Source organism: Leucopleurus acutus (genome assembly GCF_964270905.1).
Source record: "Leucopleurus acutus genome assembly, chromosome: 15".
NCBI lineage: Eukaryota > Metazoa > Chordata > Mammalia > Artiodactyla > Delphinidae > Leucopleurus > Leucopleurus acutus.
The window spans coordinates 10,207,234-10,234,267 of record NC_139157.1 but is presented as its reverse complement, the minus strand read 5'-3'; the positions used below and the strand labels follow the sequence as shown (position 1 = coordinate 10,234,267).

Below are 27,034 nucleotides of genomic sequence, written 5' to 3'. Positions count from 1 at the left end.
AGCTTGGAATATTAATTGTAACTAGCAAATTTGAAAATTTAGAGTCAGGTACAGAATTATCTGTGATCCTCTAAACTAATGATGGTGACTTGAATAGAGTCTAGCTCCGGCTTCCTCTGTCTGGTGCTTGAATACAACTCCTGGTGGGTTGAAATCTGAATTCATTTGGTGACCAATTTTCCAAAGCTGGTGTGCCAAGATGAACCCACTTGAAAACTGTGGGCTCTCGTACTTGGCTGCAAGACCCGTCCAGCTGAGGTGGGCTGGCCCAGCATCTGCAGCCTTCATTGTGCTTAATGCTGGAACCATCTGTTTTCTGTCAGAGCTAGTGCCAACAAATTACTAATCTATTAGAGAAACATGGAAATAAGATTGCGCTTCTCATTCCTGGCTTTTCCTCTCATATTTTGCTTGGCTTACATATTTGGTTTTTGTTTATTTTGGGGAGAAAGATATGTTATCGAGTAGGCAAAGTACGGGGGTGTGTGTGAATCATTTTTCACTCCTTCCACACATTTTCAAAAGATGGAGAAAAAATCATATTCGTGCTTATTGATAATAATAGTATTATTGTTGGTGACCATGGTGATAGCTATCATTTTTTAGGTAGTCCTATGCTTGGCACTGAGCTAGTCACTTTCTACCTGTTCCCCATTATTATTGTTACTTTACCTGGCAAAACTGGTGTTCCGAGAGGTTAAGTAGCTTGTCCAAGGTCATGCCCCTAGGAAGTGTCAGACCAGTATTCAAACCCAGTTTCTAGAGCCTCTGCTTTATCCGTTGCTGCCTCTTAAGCCATTTAAAGCCTTTAGAAACCATTTTTATCCAGGCATGTGAGTTTAATGAGGGAAGTCTTGAAAGTTTCAAGGAGAAGAAAAGGGGACTTTGTATTTCTTCTACCAAATAGAGGCCTCTATAATTAGAACATATTCCCTTGACATGTGCTTTTGAGTGCCAGTTCGTGAAATCAGCCTAACTGATTGAGGAAAAATAAGATTGGGGGCCCAGCACTCAATGGGCCTTTCTAAGGACAAGTGCACGCGTGCGTGTATGGGTGTGCATGGTGGTTGTGCTCTGACGCATACTCCACTCGATTACAGAATGCTTCCTGCTGTGCAACGAAGACCAGCTGCTGAATTGAGCAAAGTGATTGAAACCCAGCTCTTGTCTTCTTAGTACATAAAATGAATGAAAAAGCTAGAAGTCAAGTAGAGGGTGACTGAACATCTCAGTTGTTTCTTTGTGTTCATTAAAATACAGCCCCTGACTGCCAGTTAAACCCAAGGTGCAGGAACCCAGAGTGACAGTATTTCTCTGTTCCAAGTATGAACGGCATTCTACTTCAATTCTAAGCAGAATTCCACAAAACCAGGGACCTTACTCTCATATAAAACTGCATTGTAGGCATAATCTGCAACAACCAGGTAAATGCTTGTTTTGTAAAACAAGGTTAAAGTGTCATTTCATTTCCTTCAAAAGCAAAGGGTACGTATGTTTTCACTGAATAAAGTTTCGTACCAAATGAGTCGCTTATCAGGTGTTGAGGGGGGTGGAAACTAGCTGCAGAGCAATAGCAAGAATATGTGAATTGATATCATTTGTGTTCAAAGTGTAAATGAGTTTGCTTCTTTTTAATAAAAGCAAGAGCCAGAAAGGCACCGCTGGATCTCACTGATGTTATCAGATAATCTGGAAGTGAAGGGCTGTGAGATCAGTGGGGTGGGGTGGGGGGAGTCTCCAACCTGCTGCAGAGAAGAGTTCCGAGGACTGTGCTCTGAGAAGGCGTGGGAAGAGGCAGGACACAGCATCCTGCCCATTGTTCTGCATCCCTCCCAACCAGGATGAGCATAAGGGGCCCTTTCCGCGGAGACAGTGTGATGGGAAAACCGACGGGGACCTTCTGTGTGGTCCCGTGGGACGGGAGATTCAGAGCAACCTCAGAACTTTTTATAAAGAACTTTGATAAACAGTGAATGTTCACCTTTTACTTGAAAACGGTATCAGTTTGATTACGTCTGCAAAGGCAGAGTGTCTTCATGAAAAGGCAGTTTAAATTTGAGGTGCTGGCGTAAAAGACTAACTCACAGTGCAATTCGGAGGCCCCTGAGGTGATGTATGTTGAACCTCTCCGGTCCCTTCCTTCCCTTCCCTTTTGTTTTCCTGTCCATTCCACCTCCTCGGGCGGCCAGTGCCTCGCTCGGTTGTTCCTCTCCAGCCTTTCTTTGGCTTCCAGGGATATTCAGAGGAAAGTAGCTGCTGGCTGTAACAAGTCCCTTTCTGTGTTGCTGGAGCATTTTCTTAAGAAGCTTGTCCCAAGACCGGTCTGTGGCGGGGCTCAGCAGATTAGGGCCACTCTGGCCGGCCGTCGTGTTCGTAACGCAGGGGCTCCCGTTTGTGTGTGTGTTGCTTCCAGCCATGTCAGGGCTGCAGTGGCAGTTTAGCTTTTGGTTGGTTGGTTGGTTTTTTGCGGTATGTGGGCCTCTCACTGCTGCGGCCTCTCCCGTTGCGGAGCACAGGCTCTGGACGCACAGGCTCAGCGGCCATGGCTCACAGGCCCAGCCGCTCCGCGGCATGTGCGATCTTCCCGGACCGGGGCACGAACCCGTGTCCCCTGCATCGGCAGGCGGACTCTCAACCACTGTGCCACCAGGGAAGCCCGGCAGTTTAGTTTTGACAGACACCATCTAGCCCACAAAGCCTAAAGTATTTAGTCTCCAGCCCTTTACAGAAAGTGTGCCCGGCCCGTGGTCTGTGTGAACAGTGACCTTCACACCGCCTCCAGTGAGTAATACACTTCATAGACAGCCACGTAAGAGAGCTCACGTGAGGCACCTAACAGAGCAAATACCAGTCAGTGCTGAATAGTCTGGGCTTCCTGCAGATTTGTAGGTGGTCTGCACTTGAGAAGACCTGCTTTCACGACTGTGATGATAATGTGATGTAAGTGTGGTTTTCCTTAAGTATTTGAGAGGCCAGTCAGGGCTGTGGCTAGTGGGGTGCAGACTGTGGCTCTGAGGCATTTTAGCCACGTGACCTTGGGACAGGCCACTCAACATCCCGCACCTCAGGCTCCTCCCTAAAGTGAGGGTGGTAATGACCGGGACCTCTTAGGCTTGATGTAAGCATTAAAGGAGGTGATGCAAAGAACTCGAAACTGAGCTTAGCACACAGTAAATATCAATTGCTGGCTTTTGTTGTTGTTACTAATCCAACCCAATTTCTGCTAGAAAACCTGGAGAAGCTCCTTCTCACCTTCAGAATAGGTCCCGGGCTTGGAAGCCTGGTATATGGGGGCCTCTTCCCTCTGTCCCCTTCTCGCGGCCCCATGAAGCTCAGCAGTGACTTGCTCTTGAGTTTGCCCCTTCACTGTCTGTGCCGTCGTCCACGGCCTCTTCCATAGGCGCTCCCTGCCCTCTTCTGCCTTAATCACCATCCGACAGTAACCCCCTAGCATTTTTGCACTCAATGTTTGAGATACTTTACATGTTACGTCATTTAATCCTAACAGCAACTCCTCAAGTAGACAGTATGGAAGAGGCTTATCTCTGTTTTACAGAGAAGAGAAGGAAACAAAGAAAGATTAAAACGACTTAGCTCTAAGGTCACATGGTCAGTATGTATAGGGAGTCTTCCCTCAGCCCCAGTTCTCCCAGATCCCAAAGCCTGCCCCACACGGACGCCTGGGTCGCGACCCAAGGTGGTTTTTCAAAACCTTTCACTCAACGCCCGACCATGGACAACCCCCCGTATCCCCACCCGACACAGACTTATTCTTCTTTCTCTTATGCTTTTCACAGTGCGTTATTTTTTGTTTTTTTCTCATCTTACCCCTGCTACTCCACCTTATACACACAAACACACACACACACATACACACTTAGGTCGTGAGCTCCTTGAGTACAGGAATTGCATTGTATTTAATTTTACATTCCCTGTGCCTAGAACAGATATGTTATATAGATGAGGAGATTCTTCCAGAAAGTAGTAAGGACAGGTGGAGGAACACTAATCCATATTCTACAGACACTTATCTTTTTGCATATATTTCATTTCAACAGTCACTTATTGGGAGGCAGCATATTTTATTGGTTAATTACATGGGTTCCATAATCATTTTGCTTGAGCTTGAATCCTAACCTACTAGCTGTTGACTTTCTTCATTTGTAAGTGGAGTCATGGTCGTACCTACATTTCATATAATTATTGGAGAAAAGAATGAAATCATTGATGCAAAGCACTTAGCCCAATGTCTCACACATAGTATGGTTCAGGAATTATTATTATTGAAGTGGCATTATATATGCCTTCAATTTACTTGAATGTAGTTTATGTGCACTCGATCAAAAGAAAAGGTGTGAAGGAGAGAGAAAACACAACTGCTGCACTAGTCCAGGCCATTCTACTCCGTGAGCACGTGCCCCGTGTGAGCAGAGATGGGAGGTGAGACTGTGGACGCTTATCTCAGTCTGGGACCCTGCCTGCTTCCCATAGTGCCACCATCTCGCTGGGCTGAGCGCCATGCCAGTGCTTGAAACTTATTTCATAAGACGTGGCCTCAAGTGCAAACCAGCCACTTTATCTGGTGCTCAAACAAAAAACGTCTTCCAGACACCAGAGAAAAGCCAACTGTGCTGGATTAATGTCACATTTCCACATGACACCTCCTGTGGGGTTTTGAAGGGTAATTTTGACCACGTGTGCATGTTTTCTTACACCTTCTGAACCCTTTATCGTAACTGTCCAGTGTGGTAGTGGTGTAGTGGTGCAGTCTCAGATTGGTGGTCACCTGCGGACTGGGGGCTGAAATACTTATTTCAGTTAAATTTTGGTAAGAGTACGAGGTGCTGGATGAGCTAAAGCACCACTCAGCACTAGCATCCCGTGTCCATTCACAGATGGTTTCGGTGATCAGCCTGGGTCTCCCTCCGTGTTACAGTGGTCCTGTGTGGCTCTTTGCCTTTGGAATGTGCAGAGAGAGCGTATTTTGACTGCCAACCTCATCAGCGCCAATAGGGGAAAGGGTTAATGAGGAAAATGACTAATGTTCTGTGTTGATGACACTGTTGGACACAAAGTGTTTCCAGTGAATGTTTTCACAAGTTCAAAGATTAAGTAAAAGGCTTTAATTTGTGTTTGATTTTTGTTTAGGTAACTACTCCAGACCCCCAACATATAGTGGGGTGCCCAGTGCAAGCTACAGCGGCCCAGGGCCCGGCATGGGCATCAATGCCAACAGCCAGATGCATGGACAAGGGCCAAGCCAGCCGTGTGGTGCTATGCCCCTGGGACGAATGCCATCAGCTGGGATGCAGAACAGACCCTTTCCTGGAAATATGAGCAGCATGACCCCTAGTTCTCCTGGCATGTCTCAGCAGGGAGGGCCAGGAATGGGGCCACCAATGCCAACCGTGAACCGTAAGGCACAGGAGGCAGCTGCCGCAGTGATGCAGGCCGCTGCGAACTCGGCACAAAGCAGGTATGCCGTCGGGCGGGCGGTCTGTGTGTGGATGTGTGCGCACATGCGGAGCCCAGAGCTGCATCATCCCCGGCTCACACGGGGATGGAGAGCAGCAGAGGGTCCCTTGGCTTGGCCATTCCTTTCGTGTTAAATATATTCTGTACCATAAAGGTCAGAGAAGTAAATAACAGATCATGTTGTATGAGACATGGAAGAAGGAATCACTGGTGGGCAAGTCAGCTGTGGGAGGTTATTTGAAACAGCTGTGAACAGTCACTGCACCAAGCAACCTAGAGCCAGTGGCATCGCGAGTGTCTTTGTGGTTCCACTTAACACAGTGAGGTTTAGGCGGGAAAGTCTAGAGCCTAAAAACTGGCTAAAATCTAAAACATTCAAAAAGAACTTCTCCCTTTTTTTTTTTTTACCTCACCATAAAAATCTTTATTAAAATAGAAACTTTGTATGTGTACATATGTGTACTGTGTGTGTTTGTCTAAGTGTATATGTGTGAGATTTATTACTTCACGTTCTTATGTTGTATTTTATTTTTCTGGGCATAGCTCTCTCTCTGTCCAAACCAAAAGGTGGTTAATAAAACAAGGATTATATTTCTGAAACTTTAAGTTGATAGAGCAAAGGCTCTAGCCTCAACTACTTACTTGTTTTTAATCCTGAATTTTAAAATTAATTCTTGAAGTAAATACTTGACCTGTCTAAAAATAACTGAATTAAAAATTTAGGAGGCAAAATGAATATGTTTTAAAAGACTCACATGTAAAAATGTTTGAATTATGTTTAACATGTGTCAAGGTATGTTTTAAAACAAAGGACACTGACAGATATGTATGAACATACGGTATCTTCAGAAGAAAAGAGAGAAGATTCTGAGTTTGTCAAAGGGAAATAAGAGCTTTTGTGTGTGTGTGTGTGTGTGTGTGTGTGTGTGTGTGTGTGTGTGTGTTTTTAAATGTATCCCTTTGTTGCTTCTCCTCTGAAGTTGCTATTCGGGAATGTTAGGGACCCTTCCAGTCTCACTGTTTGCTCCACATAATAAAATGAAAGTCAGTCATATTCTCTCTCCCCCTCTCTCCCTCTCCCTCCGCCCCACCCCCCCACCCTCTCCTCCGCGTTACAATTACTTAGGATCTTCTGAACCCCAGCGCTATACCTCTGAACTGAACCTATGCAGGCTGTAGAGAGAATGTTTTAATAAACCTGTCCGTGAGGACTGGTTTGGCTGGTCCAGTTGAAGTTCTAATTTAGGTTTAAATGAATTGTCCATTGTCACAACTCAAAAAGCACAAGTTATTTCCTTTTTAAGGAGTAAGTACTTGATTGCATTTGACATGAAGCCTTGGGTAGTGATCTGGGAAGAAGATAGCTGTAGAGATTAAGGCATAATTGTTTGATTAAAAAGCCTTGCTGTGCTCCCTTTCTGAATCAGTTTATATATAATTTTATATAAGTTACTGTATAAGTATACATCCATGCATTTTCGTTTATTTCTAATCGGTAGACCATTCCAAAGCCTCACCTTCACATTCCACCCATCAGAGCTCTCCAGGAGTTTGAATGGAGACTTTATTTTTTGGCTTTTACCAAAGTCAAAGCTATGCTTCAGAACTGTAAAACTGAAATTGGATCTGAGAATCTTACTTCTCTCTCTCCTTTGGCCCGTCCCCCACCCCTTTTTTGAAGGATTGTTCTCCAGTTCCGCTGCCAGGTAGCTGCATGGTACAGAGTATTTTATGCCACATTCTGTAACCTCCACACCTGTGTGTGGAAATAACATAATGGACAGGGGGATTCCTACTTGTCTACGGAACAAATCCAAAGAAGTTGTTCTTCTGTTCTACTTTAGGCCACCATACATTAGGTCGCCTGCTTATCCCAGCCAGTCTGGGGCTGGCGGACGCCCCATGTTTTCTTCCCAGCACCCCAACTATGGCAACTCTCAGGCTCCCATGATGAACCAGCCTGACCAGTACGGGTAGGTAGCAACATGCCCTGACTTGCTGCGGGTCCTGGGCATTTTTTTAAACTGTTAATGAACATGCCATCTGGCTGCGAAAGGAACACCCAAAGTAAGAGAGTGAAAGACCTAATAGGAAATCCATCTCAGAGGGGGCTGTCTTTTGTTTATTTTTGTTTGTTTTGGGTTTTTTGTTTGTTTTGTTCTGTTTCGTTTTTCATCCTCACCAGCAGTACTGTGGTAGTTTGGTGGAGACCTGCATGCCGTCCCCCAGATCCTGTCTTTGCATGGCTTCGGCATGGCTTCTTTCCTTCGTGCCTGAGAGGGAAACAAAAACTTTTATCTACGTAAAAGTAATGAAGTCACCTACTCCGGCGTCATGTCCCCCACTGTTGTCGTTGTGTCGTCTAGGACTTGTGTAGCACTGTTATCATGACTGTGTTATTGTCATTCCTGCCACTACAGGGACCTGCTTCCACACTCGCCCTGAATTCAGAGTGCGGTGGCCCCATGGAGCCCCACTGCAGGAGGCAGGGCTTAGGTTCTTAATAGGACTTGCGAGGGGCCTCGTGCCATCATCACTGAGCAGACATCTGCGCCAACGATTTCTATTATTTCCTTCTCCCAAGGAGGTTTAGAATATTAAAGTCACCAGGAGAATACAACCAAATAATGCAACACAGAATTTTTTTTTCTAAACACAGTGTTGCCATATTATTATCAATTTCGACACAGGAATTACATACAGCAACAAAAAGTATCTCTCTTCTTTCCTACTACAAAACTGTAATATCAGGCTGTCACTGTCTTTAGGTTAGTAAATACTCTTAAAGTATATTATTATTTTTACCGATATCATTTAGCATATAGTAATAATAAGATTATCTCATGTAGATTGAAGAGTGTTAAGGGGTTAGTTTCAGCAGAAAGATACAACAATTTTGTAAAATAAAACCGGAAACAACCAACTAGCTTTGTTTAAAGACTAAACTTACAGAACTGTGTTTTCACTACTTGTTATGAATGCATGACACAGAGAGCTTTTTTATAGCTTTATATTCAATATACATTTATTTAGGCAACAAGAGCAAATGATAATTTTGCAATTGAGAGTTCTAAATCCTGTAAACATGGCCCTAAATGTGGACCAACAAATAAAGAATTCTGTAAACATAATCCTAAAAGTGAACTAAGCATAGAATGAGGTAAACAGACTTATTTTGGAGAAATCGTCTTTCCTCTCTTTTCCTTTCTTGTGCTACTCTCAAGGTCACTTCATGAGTTAGTAGGAAGATAACAGTGGGGGGAGAAGAGCATTTATCATCAGCTGCTAATCCATAGGATCTGTCCTTCACCAACTCAGGAGTCCTATTTAGACCCGCAAAGCTAGTTTGGCTGTGCCTTGCCAAGCCACATTAAGCAGCTGTGTAAAATGAATTTAAATGGCATGCATCAGAGTAAAATGTCTTTCACTGGGGCAGAAAATCAATGTTAGCTAACCAGCACGGGAAGATCAAATCTGCATTTCAGCCAGCAGCAGCCAGAGAGCTTCCTTAGAATACAACACCTCCTCCTTAATTAAAACTAAGAAAAAGGAAGATGTTGGAGGGATTCTTTGTAAATCATACAAAGCACAGTTGGCAAAGGCTCATCTTTGCAGCCCCATCTGTGTTAGCTCTGAATTTTGCCGTTTGCGTTTACACTATCCTTTCTAAAAAAGAAAGAAAAAGTTTTATTTCTATTTTAAATCTTCCTTCCTTTGCACTTTGCAATATACATAACCTGTTGTGCCCCCCCCTTTTTTTTTAAAGTAGAAGCTTGAATGTGAGAAAACATGTAGAGTACATGTTTCAGTGCTCTGGGTTAGGAAATTTGATTTTCAACATGTTTTTGCTTTATACTTAGCAGCTCACTGCAGCAGACTTGTGTTTTTGCTTTTGTTCTTGTTTTCTTTCCCCACTGATAGCTCTGTCAGGGTAAAGTTAGGCTGGCAACTTGGAAAGCCAGTCCGCTAAATGGCAGACTGTCAGGAAGAAGTGGCCCAAGCCTTTCAGAAACACAATATTCACAGAGTTGGTTATAATGACTTCTTTCTCAAGTCAGAATCCCAAAGGGCCTAGAGCCTAAGAAAGAATCTGAAAAAGACAAATTAGTGATGAAGGGAGTGAGTGTGTGTGTGTGTGCACGCGCGTGCATGTGCGCACGCGCAATTAGAGACAGAAAGCTAACTGCAGAAATGAAGGATTATGGCAATTATGCTTCAGGCTTTTTCAGCTAGTTGGATGTAAAATAATATAGAGGAAAAAACACACAGATTAAACTTGTTAGAAGCTGTTTCACTAATTCCTTTTTTAAGAGTGACATTGTGAGAGCAGAGCTGCTGCAGTGCATAAGTTAAGGAACATGTGGATGAATTGTTTTTTCTTTGTCACCTTTTGAGCAAAGGACTCCCTCATTTTGATTTTCAGACAATTTACAATAGAATGTGATGAATCGTACTGTTCCGGTACTAGATTAGCTGAGTAATACTATACAATAATTTGAAGTTAGCAATTTATATGTAATATCTGTCCAGGACCTCCCCCCATACACATTTGATATACTTTTTTACTCAGAAGATACCTTTCTGTGTTCAGTTTTAAAGCATTTCCAGATCATGTTCTAGTCTTTTGAAGTAACGAGAAACAGAGAGTGGGAAATACTAGTTGTCTTACTAAAAGCCTAGTCGGGGCTGGCGGATGACGTTCATCGTCAGTCCAGTTCTGGAGCGTCATGTCGGAGGGACTCTGAGACACTGTCAAAGTACAGACGAGCCAAGGTTGGCCAGAAGTTTAGGAAGGACTTTGGCCTACTGCTTCTAAAGAAGCATTTCCATGAATCCCAGGCTATAACATAATCCTTCATATTTTTTGAATGATTGACCTCTGTGCTTAACACACACACGCGTAAAATAAATTTCCCTCGGTCATTTAGTGTGTTTTGCATTCATTCTTTCATTCTAGGCGGCACCCACCTGGTACCATCCGACAGTTGACATCTCTGCCCAGTATAGCTGATCTGTGGCTTTGGATATTTCAGCGTTATCCAGATTTTTTTTTTTTCTTGGAAATGAGCTCCCAGGGTGATGCATGACTTCAGTGAACTTACAGAAGGCCTGGCAAGCCCTAGACCTTTAAGCCATGGTAGATTTTGATTCCTTGAAGTCAGCCATCCCCAGCACCTCCTATATCTCAACTTTAATCAAGTCTTCGGTGACTTGAGATGGTTTGTGTCAAAGTCCTGGCACAGATCTTTAGGATAATATTTTCACCAGGGTAGGTTCCAAGAGGATATAGAATTTCAGTTGTACAATAATAGAATTTTAGAGCTGGAAAGATTTTAGATGGCATCCAGTCTGTACCCCTCAATTCTATGATGAAGGAAACCAAGATCTACAAAGTTACCTGCCATGGGTTACTTAGTTAGTTACAGGCGGGGCACAGTCGACCCCAGGGCCCTGTCTCCTAGGCCTGTGGCTCTTCCTTCTACTTAGTGCTGTCTCTGTAGATTTTCTTTTTTAAAAAAATCTCTTAATTTTACTTCTCCCTCATGTCTAAAGGCAAATCTGTTGATAACTAGTAGGAAGCAAACATTAATCAGTGTCTTATTGGAGATCCTATTTCTTGCATCGAAGTCTGAATTGTTTTTCTTTAGCTCAGCCTTTGTTGTATCTGAAAGGAAGGGAGCGCGTTGCTGTTTCCACTCAGACTTGCCTGCACACCGTGAGTCGTTTGTTTCTGGAAGCACACACCTTATGAAGTGAAGTGACAGTTTACTTGATGACACACAGTTGGGTTTGAATTTCTGTCCTTTTCACCCTTCGATTGCCCACCAATGGCACTTTAACATCTTGCATTCTTGAGACTGGAGTGTAGCTGTTAAAATAAGGATTCTGGGTCGTGCAAGAGTAGAAACAGAAGTCGGCATTTTTACCCAGATAAATGCATACACCTACGTGATGCTGATACAAGCAATATGTGTCATCCTCTTCTGTCCCTTTAAAGACTCCCCATTGAACCAACTTAATATCAGACAGAGGAAGACTCTCAGACTTCTTAGGTTTTTAAAAAAAAAAAAAAAAAAAAAAGAAAGAGCAAAAACGAGTCAATTTGAAAAGTCTCATTTCTCCTGCCGAGGAGGGAATTTTTATACTGAATGTCACAACCCTGAGTCTGGAGACTTACATCTTAATTCTTAAGTCATACCAAAAGCTAGGATAACTGAAAATAGCTTTTAAATATTTTTGTTTTCCTAGTAAAGTAGGAGATTAGGGATTTTAATTAATATTATTTTCCAATCTTAGCCACTCTTTAACAGGGTGAATAAATTTCATGAAGTCTTAACCATAAGGTAGCTTGATCAGTAGCGTCTAACAATTGATGTTGACGTGGCTGAATGTTTTGTGAGAGTCTGAGCAGTGGTTCCTCTGCTTGGGAACAGCTAGCTGCACGTACAGACCCTGGTGGATTGGGCCTACGTAGACGCTTATACCTGTGTCTTATATGCACCATCGTCCCCCCGCCCCCGCCCCAGCTTCCAGCAACTCTTCTTTAGTGGGGGGGAGGGGGCGGTGTTTATAATTCATTTCGCCTGTTGCTATTTGCCAGCAAGGTACTTTTTTTCTATTTTTTTCCTCTGAAGCCAGTATGACTCAGTCTGCTGATGGGCTAGGAGGCACTGATGTGGAAGCAAAGTAATGGAGATAGTGCATTAACACATCAAAGAGAAGGGGCAGAAACGCATGTGTGTGCAACCTCAGTTATAGTGGGTCCATGGGCTTAAAGAGCTGTGAGTGGTCTGTGTTAACTAAGAATTTAGCCCTTTGGATTTTGGACAATTAGGTATTAAAATAATAGCTGTGATTTGAGAAGTCATGTTATTGAAAGACAAAGCGAAAAGATTTCAAAGGCTTAAATAGAGTTTTAATTTTTACAATTAAATGTTAGCCTTCGTTTTAACATCTAAACACTATGCTTTAATTTTTAGCTCCTTTTTTGCCTTCAACATTTAGAATTGGAATGCATATTGCTGTGTTGGTATTTTAAGATTATGATTTCAATCAAATCTTTCAGAGTTCCAGAATTATTATAGCAGCCATAAAGTACATTTATTAGTCTTCAAATCAAAAAGTAGTAAAACACTAATTTTTTAAATACCAAGAGCGATTTTTTTTTTTTTAAGTTTCATGAGATCCAAGGAATCGAAGTATGAAATGTACAGCAAACCTTTAATGGACTCGAGTCTGTGAAGTTCCTTAAACCACTGGTTGTTATCTAGAGAGATTTTTAAATATACACACACACCCTCACCCCAGCCGCACGCCAGGTGAGGCTCGTGAGCCTGTAATTTTTATAAACCTGCTGGGTGATCCTGGTGTAGAAGACCAGCACAGATCTGGGGATTGCATTAGGGGTTCCTGCCGCTGAGGCGCACTAGTGGAAAACACAGAGAGGAGAGGCAGGAAAGCCCAAGCTCGGAGAGCCCGTGCTTTGTACCTGATAGACGCTGACTGAAGAAAATACTGGACCAGAGCTGGGGACACTGGACAGAATTAGAAGGAACTGATGTTTAAACAGACCTGACACCGTGACTCAGGCTTTGGCGATCTTTTGTCTCACTTTCTGCCTCTGAGCATCCTCTCAGATATCAGTATCTTCCTGATACTCTGAGATATTCCAAGTTCCCCTCCATTCCTAGAACTGCCTTCTTAATTCAGAATGTCTTCTATCCACGTCCCAGTCTGCACCTCTCACAGCTGGGTGCTGTCCTTACGTCTAAGGGAGCTCTCTATGTGTGTATCGGGTTGGGGCTCTGATTAACCGGGCCAGTCCTCCATCAGTGGAGTGTGTGCCCAGGTTTACTCATCCAGGCCACTTGTCTTCCTTTCTAACCTCATGGGCCCACTAACATCTCTTCCCCCACATACCACATGCTCACACCGGACAAACTGGGAATATCACATCTAGAATCAGCATTACAGTCCACCCGTCACTGGAAAAAAATCAGCAACACAGCCCAGCCAATCCCAGCTGTTCGGAGTTGTTAAAGGTAGGAGTGCTGAGATCACATTTGTCTCAGGTAGTACCATTGGCCTCAGCACCAACCTGCAAGGCTTTCAGGTTGAAACCAGGAAGTGTCAAGTTGTTCTCAGTCTGAAATCTCATAACCTCAGCAGGGTTTGGGGCCGAAGGCAACAAGAAGAGTTTGTAAGCAATGAAGAGGCTGTGATCCGGGTCTTGGTCTATCCCAGTCTGGGGTTGGGGAGGTGTCATGGGTGACCGAGTGAAGATCATAGGTGGGGGGCTGCATTGTCCGACTGCCCAGAGGGCCTCTTAGCTGGTAGCGTTAAGCCTGTGGCAGCAACTCCCTGAGGCTCTTCTAATCTTGACCTTCATTCTTATTTTGAACTCCATTTCCATCACGTAGATTAAAAAACAAAACCAAACCACAAGGTTTCGTCCCTTGCTTTAAAAGTTAACTCTTACTGGATTGCCTTTGATTGTTAAATACCTACCGGTACGAACTTGCCGGGTCCTGCCCCTCCAGCTTCTCGGGCCAGAGCACCTGGCGTGGACGTAAAGAACTATAGTTCTCTCAGCTATCAGGCCTTTCTTGCAACATTTTGTCCCCTAATTTTGAACGGTGTTTTGCTGAAATAAATTAAGTACCTTTGTGGCCCAAGGCCACCTTTAGCTCAGAAAATCTGTAAGAATTTTAGGAGGATTTTTTTCGTAAGTTGGAAATAACCATATTGATATAGTTCCTGGCACTGCGGCCCTGGACAAGTGCATTCCTTGTTAGAGGGTCTGACAGAATGTTGCTGTGGTAAAGTGTATGAGATGCGGATCTCAGGACCCAAATTCCATGTTATTTTTTTAGCCGACAGCCTGGTCCATTAAGGTACAAGAAGTCTGAATGCATGTGAGACCTGTGCCCTCTCAGTTGTCCCCTCCTAAAGCAGCACTGGGGTCAGCTCGTTGCTACCTGCTACCTGGCTCCTCGGTAGCTGCCACGCCCATTTGCTGCCTGCGTCCCAGGTGTCCAGACCTCCAAGGAGACCCACCCCCGTGTCAGTTTGCTCTCCCTTAACGGCTTGTACCCAGGAAGGGAGTGTCCTGGTGCAAAGGTGGGAACTTCTATCGCAGAGAAGGAATAGCCTTCTTTGTAAATCATTCGAGGTCTTAATGGCATTATGATCTCAAGATAAACTTTCTTAAAGATCTTTAATGTAATGCAGTTAGAAAGAGGCACTTTTTTCTTTCTAAGGGGGACATCAGAGGCAACTAGTTTCTCTTTCACAAGGTTCAACAGATCTCATTTTTACCAGACAAGGGAACTGTGCCAGTTGCGTCTTGTTAGAGGCCAGTCGGAAGCCACGGGTGCCAGCACCCACCCACCAAAGTGCCGGACTCACCTCTTGCAGGGAAAAGACAGGTTTGGGGCCCGGTGTTGGCCCTGTGGCTTTCCTAACGCCCTGCCCTTGAAGGAAGTGCTGATGTCAAAACCTCTGAATGTAGCATCTTCAAAAGGGAGTTTTTTAGTTCATTTTCGTAGGATTGCCATAAACAGTTCATAAGAACAGAACAATGGGTTTAACAAACCAAAATCAACTTTGAGCTGAAGAGAACATCCTTAGTTAGCAATTACCAAAATCCAAGGAGCCAGATAGTTTTTGCACTTCCTTCACACTCCGACAAGGAAGTGTCTCGCTTCAGAAGCCTAGAGCTCTATTTGTTCTCCTGGCTGCTTTGAGAGAGAAGGTGAAGATCAGTCAGCTGCTTTAGGAACAACTAAAACGGGTTACCTGCACTGAAGCGAAAAGGAAGTACTGAATCTTGAAATTGCACGACAGGTGCCATTTTAGAGTGAGTGCCAGGAGCAGAGCTGGGAGCAGGTTGGAGCCCTTTGAGGAGTCTGCAGGAAATAGTTAACAGAAAGGGAAACAAGGTTTCTGATGTTACAGGGTTTCAGGAAATTCAGCGTGGAATATGCAGGATTCCTCCGTGCTTGGTGGAAACAGCTTCACTGAGATGCAGGGGTGAAAATACAGCTCTCTGGAGAAAGGTGGAGACAACCAGAGTGCTTTAGGCGCAGAGAGGCCCAGTGGGCAGCGCCACGTTATATAGGCCCATGGCAGAGACACGTGTGGGAGAAGCTATGCTCTGAAGAGTCATCTGCAAATATACACTCACTAAAGACGGTTCTGGAGGATTTGCTAAGAAAGTCATTACTCCCCTCTATTGAAAGGGTCTTTTTCATAGAGACGTTGAATGTTATTACATTCCTCTTTGTCCATGCTTAAAGGAAGAAAAAAAAAAAAAAAACTTAAACGTATCAATTACCAAAGGGTTTGGGGAGTTATTAATTTATAGCTGGGAAGTGACTGATAATTGTTGCTCTAGCTAATTTGTTGCTGTCATCATACCCACTTCAGCTCTCCTTAAGGGAACAGGCTGCCTTGAAAAGAGGTGATGTTCACACAGGGAAGATCTTAGAAAACAGACCAAGAAGTATTATAAAGGGCGTTCCTGCCTAGGGAGGAAGGCTGACGGAAAGGACTCGCCCTCCGCTTCCCAGACTTGGTCTCCAGCCGCCTCCGCGACGTGGCCTCCTGGCCGCTCAGACCCCACGTGTCCAGAGCGCAGCTCACGTCTCTTGCGGGTCTTTCCGCGGAGCAGCGGCCCCTTACCTGCCCCTTGTGCAGCCAGGCAGCCAGGGGACGTCGGGCCACCTTTTCTTACCCCACAGTGTCTGACTCATCACCGAGTGCTGCCGGTCTACCTCTGAGGGAGCGCTCAGCTCCCCGTCACTCCCACCCCGGTTCCGCGCGCCACCTTCTCTCATCTGGACTCGCGTGACAGCCACACACCTGTTGCCCTGCGTTCGTCCTTCCTGCCTTTGCTGTGTCCTCCCCGCCGCCCCCCAGCCAGAGGACCATGCCTTTGAAATACACATCCTTTTCTGCCATTTCTCCTGCTTAAACCCCTAGTCCCTGCCAGCTCCTCTTAGGGGACAGGCGAAACCCCGGGGAACCGTAAGCCTCATGTGACCTGGCCCCCGCCCTCTCCCTCTCATCTCTTAATCTCTCCTCTCCTCTTCTCTCCTCCTCACCTGATTGAGTCCCTTTCCATCCCTCAGATCTCACCTGAGGAGGGGGTTCAGAGGGGCCAGCATCCCTTCCTCAGGGAACGTGCTCTGACCTCCTCATTATAAGCACCCCCAGTGTGTGCACCTCTCCTTTATCCGCACGGCGTGGTTGCAGTTGGACACTCCCTGCTCTGGTTACTTGACTCGTGTTTGCTTTTGTCTGGGCCTGCCAGTGGGCGCCTTGCTCCCCTTCCCCTCCCACACCCATCATGAACACATGTCTGTAACTGTCAGCTACACAGAAGGTATTTCTGACTAATTTTGTTATTATAGCACGCCTTCCCGAGTGAAAGGGGTGCAACAGTTTTTTAAAAAGTAGTGTGTGGGCTGTGCATCTTTCTAGGAATTTTAAGTCATTGGCACTTGGATTTGTTCTTTGTCTTTGGTTTAATGATATAAGTGCCACTTTACCTTCACAGGGTTGATTTCTAGCCAAAGCAACTGGCTTGTTGAGATTATAACGTTATTTCCCCACTAGAACTGCAGTTGCATTTGCTGTCACAGGTGTACTGATGGATTAGCCACACTGAAAATGGGCTGCAGTTCAGACAGCTTTCACTTCTGTTTTGATTGTGTTGTTTTGGGGGCAAAGCTAGTGATTTTCATTCTTCAGATATTAGATTTTAAATAATCTTGACTGAATGTCCCTGTTGGTACTGCTTTGGAAGAGCTGCTGTGTAACTTAGGTTGAAAGTCTGTTTCACCAGTGATCTGGACACGTACGTGCAAATTATTTGTTTATAAAGCCGATTATTTGTGTTTATTAAAATAGAGCATCCTGTGTAATGTTATGTATACGATTGGAGCTCTCCGAGGTTGAACTGCTGGAATCGGGCTTTTTAAAGTTTCAAGTTCCTGATAACTACTGGGCTGAAGTGGGAAAGTACCCCAAGTTTTAGTGTTAGTCTCATTTATTTTGTCAGTAACCAGTCTTTTCTGGCTTCATAACTTAAACTACATCCATAGTGACAGTCCGTATAGAGAAAGATACATACGTTTGGCAGTCATGCCGTTGTCCGATAAAGCATGCACTGCTTTATCTTCCTTTTGAGCATAATTCAATAATGATATTTTCAGTGCTAGGATTCTTCAGAGTGGAGCTTCTCTCCGTGTGTCTTTGCCACTAGACTTTATATAAAGTGGCTTCACTCACCTGGTGTCTATTTCCAGAGCGTTTCTTCTGTCTGTCCCTACCCTCCTCCAAAGAGCTGTATCAGAAATCCATTCATTTTCAAAATAAACACTTCACACTTTCCAGTCTATCCCTATTGAGAAAAAGTAGTGGTGATTGCTAAAACAATACGGCCTCAATATTCTTTTAAAGCACGAAAATCATACACAGACTTTATTTTACTTTAAATTTTATCGTAGTTGACTTAAAAACACGGTATTTAGAAATGTGTGGTTCCTCTGTATTGGATTTCATACTGACATTTTTGCTTGCTAAATTCAAACTGTGGTGGGAAGCTGTATTCTCCTCTCTGTTTTCACGGTGAACCATTGGAAATGGTCACTTTAAAATTGGTATTTGCTTCTGGGTTTTTTCCCCCAAAGCCAGCCCTTTATTGGCAGATTAATGTGTAATGTTTGGGAAATCTCCAAAGTGAATAGAAGGACGAGCTATGAGAAACCACTTGCTTGTGTGTAGACCGAGGAGTGCTAGAGGGAAGCGCGCCTGCCAGCTCCTCTTCTGAATCATTCTCCTTGGAATAACCTGCTTTTTGTCATGGAATGACAGATCTTAAACACTTAGGTCTAGTCCCAACTGAAGACCAATTCAAGTGCCTCTGGTTACTCTGCAAGTCCGCACGTTTACATAGCAACCGCCTACGTCACACCTCGGCACTCCTGAGCTGGGGGAGTCCTGCCGGGCTGTGCCCCGGCCCCCTGGCCCCCGGCCAGCACAGGGCCGCGTGGTAGTAAGCGCCTTGTGATTTGTGGCACCGCCCAACACGGTCGGTTCCACAGGGCACAGTCCAGTAGCTGCCTCAGCAGCATAACAGCAACAAAACGTTATTTTCCAATGTTTATCACCCCTACCCCCAGACATTATTGGGCATTCATTGCCACAGCCACTGCGGGTTAGGAATCCATGCCGTCAGGAGAGCGGTCATTCGTAACAAAAACCATCTGAGCCCATAGACCCGCTAGAAACAACATCCCAGCAGTTCACAGACCCAAAGATCAAGGTAGGGCACTTTGCTCTTCCAGGTACAACTTACGTTGTACGTCTTGGTAGGGTTTTACGTTGAAAATCTTTCCCTCATGTCAGTTTGTATTTTTGCCTGTTTCTGTTTTGTCGCTCTTGTTTCCTTTTGAAAACAGGAAACTGGTGACTTGTTTCTTTGCTCTCCTAATTCCATCTGGAGCATTCCAAATGTTGCTGTGGTCAGAAAGGGAGCTGGTAGTCGGTGAGCACTGCCTCTGGAAAGGGACCAGCATCCTCTGAGGCGGCTGTGGTCCTGGTAATGGTAGAGTCGCCCCAACCAAATCAGCTTTGTGTTGTGAGCCCTGGAAGTGCTCTTCTGTCAGCGACACCACAGTGAGCTGGAGCGCTCGGCCTAGTCAGAGAGGCAACCATCTGATGTGTCCTTCCAAAAAACAAATTGTCTCGATTTCCAAAATTCAACAGAGGGCATTGAAAGCTCTTTTTTAGTATCAAGCCCATTTTGCTTGTTCAAAATTACCAATAGTCTTGGCAGTCATTTCCAAAGCAGTAATGAATAGGATTTCTTCTGTGATGATGACAGACTGGCTCTCTCCCCCATTTAGACAGGTGGCCAAGTGCTATGCTCGTGGCCGCACGTGCCCTGCTCTCCTGGGAAGGCCCGTTTCCCTCTCAGCTCCTTCCTTGCTTGGATACTACCCAAGAGGCCCGTAGTACCCAGGATAAACTCCCTCCTCAAGGCCAGTGTCCAGGGGGCTGGTCTGTCCACTTCCACTACCTCTCACTGTGTGAGCCCTCCAGGAAACCCAGAGGAAAGCACCGCTGTGATTTGTCACTTTCTACACCAAAAGAGGAGTATGGTAGACAACAGGAAGGAGCACAACAGGCTGCTTTATGTCATCGAGAGTTAGCGTTGTTACAGGGCCCTTAGAGAGGAAGTATATAGCATACTGGGCTGAAAGCAGGCTTGGGGACTTCTCTTCCTGCCACTTACTGTGTGTCTTCAGGCAAGTTATTTAGTCTCTCTGATCCTTATTTTCTTTCTCTGTCTGTGAACATAGTGCCACCTCCCTTCCTCCAGGAACTTAAAAAATTAAATGTGTAAAGTACCTAGAAATCATGCCACGCATATTTGTAAGTACTGGATAAGTTATTGATGTTATTATCATTATCAGTTCCTCCATGTTCAGATGTAAAAACTGAGGCTAAGAGAGCCAAAGTGATTTTCCCCCTGGATCCCAGTGCCAGTGGAAGGTGTCACTAGTGACAGAGTCAAGAGCCCTGGCTTTCCAACCAGACTCTTGAAACTATAGGCATAGTTTAATTGAGGACCGTTGTAACCAGCAACTGACATCCACCACATGGACCTTTAAATCTTTAACTTTTTGTTATTTTAAGTATATTTTTTAAAACCTCTGTTATGTGCACTTTCATCATCTTACGGTGATTGAAGATGAACTGTGCAGACTTGGGGGAGAAATAATAGATTAGAGTTGGGCCTTTGAGGTTACTTAATGGAACCATCTGCCTGATGGATTTTATACGCTGATTCTCTTTTTCCCCCTCAGTTATAAACAAGTGTGCTTAAGGAACTGTTAGTTTCATACACACGTTAGTTTCACCACGTGTGAAACTGAATTTGGTGGAAGTTTGAAAAGGGGGCCATCTTTCAAAATGCCTATTCACAATGATAATGTTCTCTATCAATTCATTCATTTAACAAAGACTTTTTAGTAGCTGTGATGTGCTCATTTGTACTTCTCAGGAGGCATATACACCTATAAGAGCCAAAACATGAACATAAATTATTGTAATATACAAAGGAAAATGCAGAAGCTATAAAGCTATAAAAAGCTATATAGGCACAGAGTCTGGAGAAGGCAGAGCTTCCAGGTCGGAGAATAAGGGCGGCCTTCATGGAGGAGGCTGCCCCTAAAACTGGATCTTGAAGGACAGGTCAGAGCAGTCACTGACTTGGAAGTAGTCTCCACAAAACACAGCCTGTTCCTAAGTTAAGGATGCTCTTCATGTGATTCATCAGCTAAAGAAACTAAGAGGACAGTCCCAACAGGTGCTACTTGTTCTCCTTTGAAACAGTGACACGAATGCTAAATTGTCTTTTTGAATGAAACTCCTCAGAAGTGAACCTAAGATAGTGAAGTCAATGCCAACAGTCTACATTGCTGATGTTTAAGACCCTAACCGTATAGGGGTATGTTCATAGCTGCTGGGCAGCGTATTATAAGTATTTGATACCTAGGGGTTAATCGGAAGGCATTGGGTGATCTTGGGCTCACCCTAATGAACTGCCGTCTAGTCCCACCAGCGTTAGTTATTCGAAGTGGGGGTAGGTGAGCTGCGGTTCAGGGCAGAAGTAAGACTCCCCCCCTCCCAGAGCTTCACTCACAACAGTGGCCTTTCAGACTTCTGGAACATTCTTTCCAAACCATCATAAGTGTTCGTTTGTACAGAACTTCTCTGAATGGTTGGTAAAATATTTAAAAGAAAGAAAAGACCACTTAAATCTTCGGTACTTTGAATTTTCAGATAGACCATGTTGGAACTTGTTCTACCAAGCAGAAAGTTAAATCCACTGAAAATAGCTACACAAAAAGAATAGTATTTTTTTAATGACTTACGTTAATTTCTTAAAGAATCTCTTAAATTTTTTTTTTTACTATTATGCATTAAGAGCCACCAAATGACAGTTTAATGGAGGTGGAGGGGTTGTAAGTGCAGTTAGTTTGGAACAGATAAACAACGTGTCTGGGGATTTTTACCTCTCCTATCAGCTCTACTCCTAAGAGTAAACGTTAGTCACCAAAAGTTTGATAAGTTTTTAAATGTATACTATTTACATAAGAAAAGCTTGACGACAACAGTGGAGTCTTTTCAGGATTTTGCTACATTGCCATCATCTTTCTTTTTGCATTGTAATCTTCCTGGGACAATTAAACCTCTTCTCCCCACCTTTCCCTGTCTCATTCCAGCTGTTAGAGACATGACATTATGTGACAGTTGTCTCCTTCAGATCAAAGAATACCCTTTTCCTCTTTGCAAGAGTGAAGAGAAGTTTGTCTTTCCCAGAGCAGAGCGTAGGCACAAAACTAACAAAACTAAGTCACCAGAAAAATGAGTCTGCACAGCAGTGGGGGAGGGCTGCCTGGGAGCCTACTGGGACACGCACAGCCAGTCTAAAAGCTCCCCTTCCCTTCTGTCACAGGAGACGTCCTGCAAAAGAAGTGGAAGTCTGATGTTTACTGTGTAATTTTAATACAGGGAAATTGATGTGTTTTTAACAGTACCTAATCGCAGAATGTTGAAGGGAGCTTTGGAAATGCTTTCTCCAGGATTCATTATATCAGAAAAGTTAGGTCAAAGAAAAAAGTTTTTAAACAACATTTTCACACTGCCCATTCGTTTTTTGTTTCTCGACTTTTGGTTTTCGATGCGAGGATATTAAGTAGTGTTAACGAAGAGTCAGATCTTTTTAAATGTTAGAAATTTATTTTGCTTGCTTTTGTAATTCCTGTTCTTATTTCAAGTTCCCCCTTTCCTGCTTATAGTCCTCTATATAAATTATAACCTGGAACACCAGACATGATTATCTGTGGAACTTACATTGTTTGGAATTTTTACATAGTATATTAAATAATTACTTAGCAGTAGAGTTCAGCCTCTTGGTCCAGGAAATAAATTACTTTAAAGGAGCAACCCCTTGCATAAATGACTGCCATTATGAGAAATGACTGCCGGGGTAAACTGCTGCTACTGTGCGTGGTCAGGATACGTATGCGTGTGCTTTCTCTTCATATAGGCAAGGCGGCTTTCCCGGCGTGAATCAGAGCGGACTCATGGCTTCCAGCTCTCCCTACAGCCAGCCCATGAGCAACAGCTCTGGGCTGATGAACACCCAGGCGCCCCCCTACAGCATGACGCCCAATATGGTGAACAGCTCAACAGGTAACCTTGGCGGCTCTGTGCTTCTGAGGGCTGTCCTCCCCCTTCCCTCTCCTCCTCTTAGGCTGGTACCACTGAGCGTGTAGAAGCAACTCGAGCAGTCGGATCATTTGGTGAAAAGGGGGAAATGCTGCTTCTCTGCTGCCTGGGTACTCGCTCCATCTGTTAAGACTCGAGGATTACATTGCATTTCATGTAAATTGTTTTTATTCATTCTGTGTTTGTGTACTACGTGGACATATTTCAAGTGTCATTGGAGATTGCTTGCAAAGTATATACACGAAGCTCTTTTTGTCTCTGGGCATTATTAGGAGTATTGGAAGATTCCGTGGCAAAGTCTATCTCCATTTGATAGTGGTAGAGATAAACATTTAAAATTCGTATTTCAGAGGAAATGACTGAAGGGCAGGACAAGGGGGTGTTCGAAATCGTTTTTTTTTTTCATTTAGGAAAACTCACCTTTAAATTTACACATGAAAGTAGTTGTGTACTGTCGCTGTTGAGAAATTACACATTTTTAAATGAATTGTTTTAGATTCTTCACGATGTTTAACTTTTTCAGCACACTTTATGATCTCAACAATTGCATTTTTACCGAATCCCATCTGATTAGTGGAGTAAGAGTATGCTGTCAGTTTGTGGAAATAACAAAAATGTCTAAGACTGGGCAAGTGCTCCACGTTCTTAGGCCCCCAAGGTCCCGAACCACCCTTTACAAGCACCCTATCTAGTGATGCTGGGCACTGCTCTTCAAATGAGAAAACGATGCCGTATCTCACCTGACCTGTTAACTTTTTCTGGCACCGACGTTTTGGGTAGGATTCCCTCCTTTAGTCACTACAGAGCTTTGCATAGCCAGCTGTGCGTCCAGCAGTGCTTTATGATGTGTTAGAAAAACACTGTGGAGTCAGAGGCTAGGCTCCCTCTTACTACGTTTTTTCATTTCCTCTGCCTTTCGCCGCCTTTCTGACCTCTCCATCTTTGAAAGACGCCCCAGGAGCTGTTGTTTCTTTGTCAGGAACGACAGTCAGCTAGAGGCTGGGCTTGCATCCCATCTGAGCTTCTAGGGTTGTTGGTTTCTAGGGTCTAATTTAATAGTGCCATTCCCTGATTACTTCTCTTTAAAAGTTTATGGAAGAGGGAAAAATAGATACTACTGGTGAAAATGAAGCTTTTTAAATAAATAAATCCAACAGCCCTGCCTGATGTTAAACAGGCGTTCATCCCAGCAGGTGGATGTTTTCGTTTTTGTTGTTTTAAATTTGTTTATTTTTGGCTGCATTGGGTCTTTGTTGCTGCGGGCAGGCTTCTCCAGCTGCGACGAGCAGGGGCCACTCCCAGCTGCGGTGCGCGGGCTTCTCACTGCAGCGTCCCCCCCATCCCAACCCTGTCGCGGAGCATGGGCTCCAGGCACGCGGGCCTCAGCAGTTGTGGCACACGGGCCCAGCAGTTGTAGCTCACGGGCTCAGCAGTTGTAGCTCGCGGGCTCTAGAATGCAGGCTCAGCAGCTGGGGCGCATGGGCTTAGTTGCTCTGCAGCACGTGGGATCCTCCCAGACCAGGGCTCGAACCGGCGTCCCCTGCATTGGCAGATGGACTCCCAACCATTGCGCCACCAGGGAAGCCCCGAGGTGGATGTTTTTACATTTGAAATGAAAGATAAAAAGCTTGAACTATTAGCTAGAAGCTTCCCCTTCCCTTCCCAGCACTGTCCAAGGTAATGGTGTATTGGGGTTATGACATGATGTGTTTTGTCTGACTTGCTGAAATAAAATTACTTCAGAGCATTGAAACTACACAATAAATTTTCACCCACTATTAGCAATACTCATTTTTCCCTTTTTTCCTTTGGACCCCAGAACCACAAAAAATAACCAACAACAAATAGATACCCTGCCTAAGAAGATGTATGTATTCCTGAGGAATAACCAGTTTAATGGACATTCACAGAGAGGGTTTCTTTTTATTATTATTATTCAGATAATTCAGCTATTTGTTATTTCATACAGAGGAAATGTTCAGTGAAAGGCCGTCTATCCTCACAGTCTTTTGTATGGGCTACTAGTAGTATATATATATTTTTATTGCATTGTGCGTTTTGAAGTATTGAATTTTTAATAATTTACCAAATTTTCCTCTACCCATTTATGTGATTTGATTCCAGCTTTATTAAGTCAAACGCTACCTGATAGAAAGTAATCATCCAGCATCTCCAAGGAATATTGAGGATTTAGCATTTACTGTGTCTCTGTTGATAGATCCATGTGAATCTGCTATAACTGTGTTACAATCTCTGAGGGAAACAGGAATGACAAAGGAACGCAGACTGTTACAGTGTGGCTCCTGATAGGAGTTTTGGTCTGAAGGCATACGCTTGACTTTTCTAGAGATGGGCCAGAAATGGCTTGGATCATCACCACCTCAGATTACTTGGTTTGGGCTCATGGAGATAAATTCCCAGTGACAACAGCAAAGCGTTTTCTCCAACAAAGGACACTTTTGGAGAAAGTGCAGATAATACAAATGATGGCCAGTGGGGTTTTATGAACCTCAGTTAGCAGCTTTGTGCAGCCGGCATTCCAGCATCCCCTTTGCTGAGTTCAGACGGTTGTGCTGTAGGCAGTGTGCAGGGCCAAAAACAGTCCTCCTGTGTAGTGACAAATTGTTACAAGCCTCAGTGAGCAAGTAATTATTTAAATGGAGTCAGTGTGACTGTGAAGGTGGCGCCTCTTTCTTCACTTCAGATGTGGGGAGAAGTGGGATGGTGAGCAGGGGGGATTGTTTCCCTCTAAAGAAGCTTTTTAAAAATATGTAGTTAGACTAAAAGATGAGAATTATGTATTACTGTGGGAAAAATTATAAATTATGTATAACCTTGTTAAAGATACCCTTATATAATACTTGTGTTGTTACATTGTACTTAGTTATGTTTCATTTTATAATATCCATTAGTCGTATAATTATCTGCATGTAAACTGTCGCCTTCAAGAAGAAATCTAAATGCTAGAAAACATATCTACTGTCTGTGATTCTAAGTTTGCCTCACCAGAAGTCACTGTACAAAGTATAGGGCATTTCCATCTGAATAACTTACAAATAGTAAATGAGCAGCCGCATGGCACTGTGGCCACGCACTGTCCCCTTGGAGGTAGGTCAGCAGAGGGAAATTTCAAGGCCTTGCTGATCCAGCCAGAGACAAGTGTTTCTCCTGAGCTTTTCTCATACCCTTTGTATGTGTTAAGAGTATTCTTTATATATTTGCCACATATAAAAATAGTCGTGACTATCTACAAATGTATACACGTAGATAGACCCTTTGTGTTTTCAAAAACAAGGAATAAGATATTTTACGGAGTATGGTATGTTATTTACCATGAACAGAAAAGATCTGTTTGTGTGTTTCCGGTCCTGTTTTACCATCTTCTGGGAATGATTTTGCAGCCTTGCAGGGAGACTAAGTAAAGGAAGCTGGGAGAGTAGGAATGGATGTTTAAGGCCCGTTTTACTTGCACCATATGTTCTTTATGTTCTTTTTGAATATATTAAATCCAGGTGGAATAACTGCCTTAGGACCTTGACCCGCACTTACTCCAAGAAGTCATTCTAGCTCTTAAATTCCAATGGTAAAGCCAGAGGCTACTAGTTGAAATGTATTTGCAGTACTCACACAGCACTTTCTGCAGTCAGAAAGTTCTCTACTGCCCCTTCTTGTGTCTGAACTTTACATGCTGGATTACTGATGTCAAGAGGAGGAAGAACACTGACTTGATTTAACAAATTTAACAAATCCTTATAATATTGGTGGTCTTTCTCTTCTGGGAGAGAAGAAAAAAATAGTGCCCCTGGAGTAACAGTGCCCTGGAAAGCATATGGCTCTTTGCAGTATTCATTGAGAATTCTGGTAAGAAGTCAAAAATAAGCATTTTAACAAAAGGAATAGTAAAAGCCACAGTAAGGAAAGACCTTATGATCCATTTAGTAAAATAAAACTTACATCGTAAGTAAAGCTATTACCCTATATTCTATACTTACTTATCTCTCAAAATAATATAGCATTGTAATTTTTAAATTTTATTTGTTTGTTTATTTTTGGCTGTGTTGGGTCTTCATTGCTGCGCGCGGGCTTTCTCTAGTCGCAGCAAGCAGGGGCTACTCTTCATCGCGGTGCGCGGGCTTCTTGTTGCGGAGCACGAGCCCGGGCTCTAGGCGCGCGGGCTTCAGTAGTTGTGGTGCACAGGCTCATAGTTGTGGTGCACGGGCTCTAGAGCGCAGGCTCAGTAGCTGTGGTGCAC

The 27,034-nt window shown here is 43.9% G+C and overlaps 1 protein-coding gene across 4 annotated transcripts in view; it reads left to right on the top strand.

The window, feature by feature from the left end:
- ARID1B (AT-rich interaction domain 1B) overlaps positions 1–27,034 on the top strand; it is a 410,478-nt gene that overhangs the window by 346,240 nt on the left and 37,204 nt on the right. For all 4 annotated transcript variants that reach the window (XM_082855803.1, XM_082855802.1, XM_082855805.1 and 1 more), the window contains 2 exons: positions 5,149–5,476; positions 22,601–22,746. In XM_082855803.1, the coding sequence (XP_082711929.1) occupies positions 5,149–5,476; positions 22,601–22,746 (474 nt within the window). The remainder of the gene's footprint in view (positions 1–5,148; positions 5,477–22,600; positions 22,747–27,034) is intronic.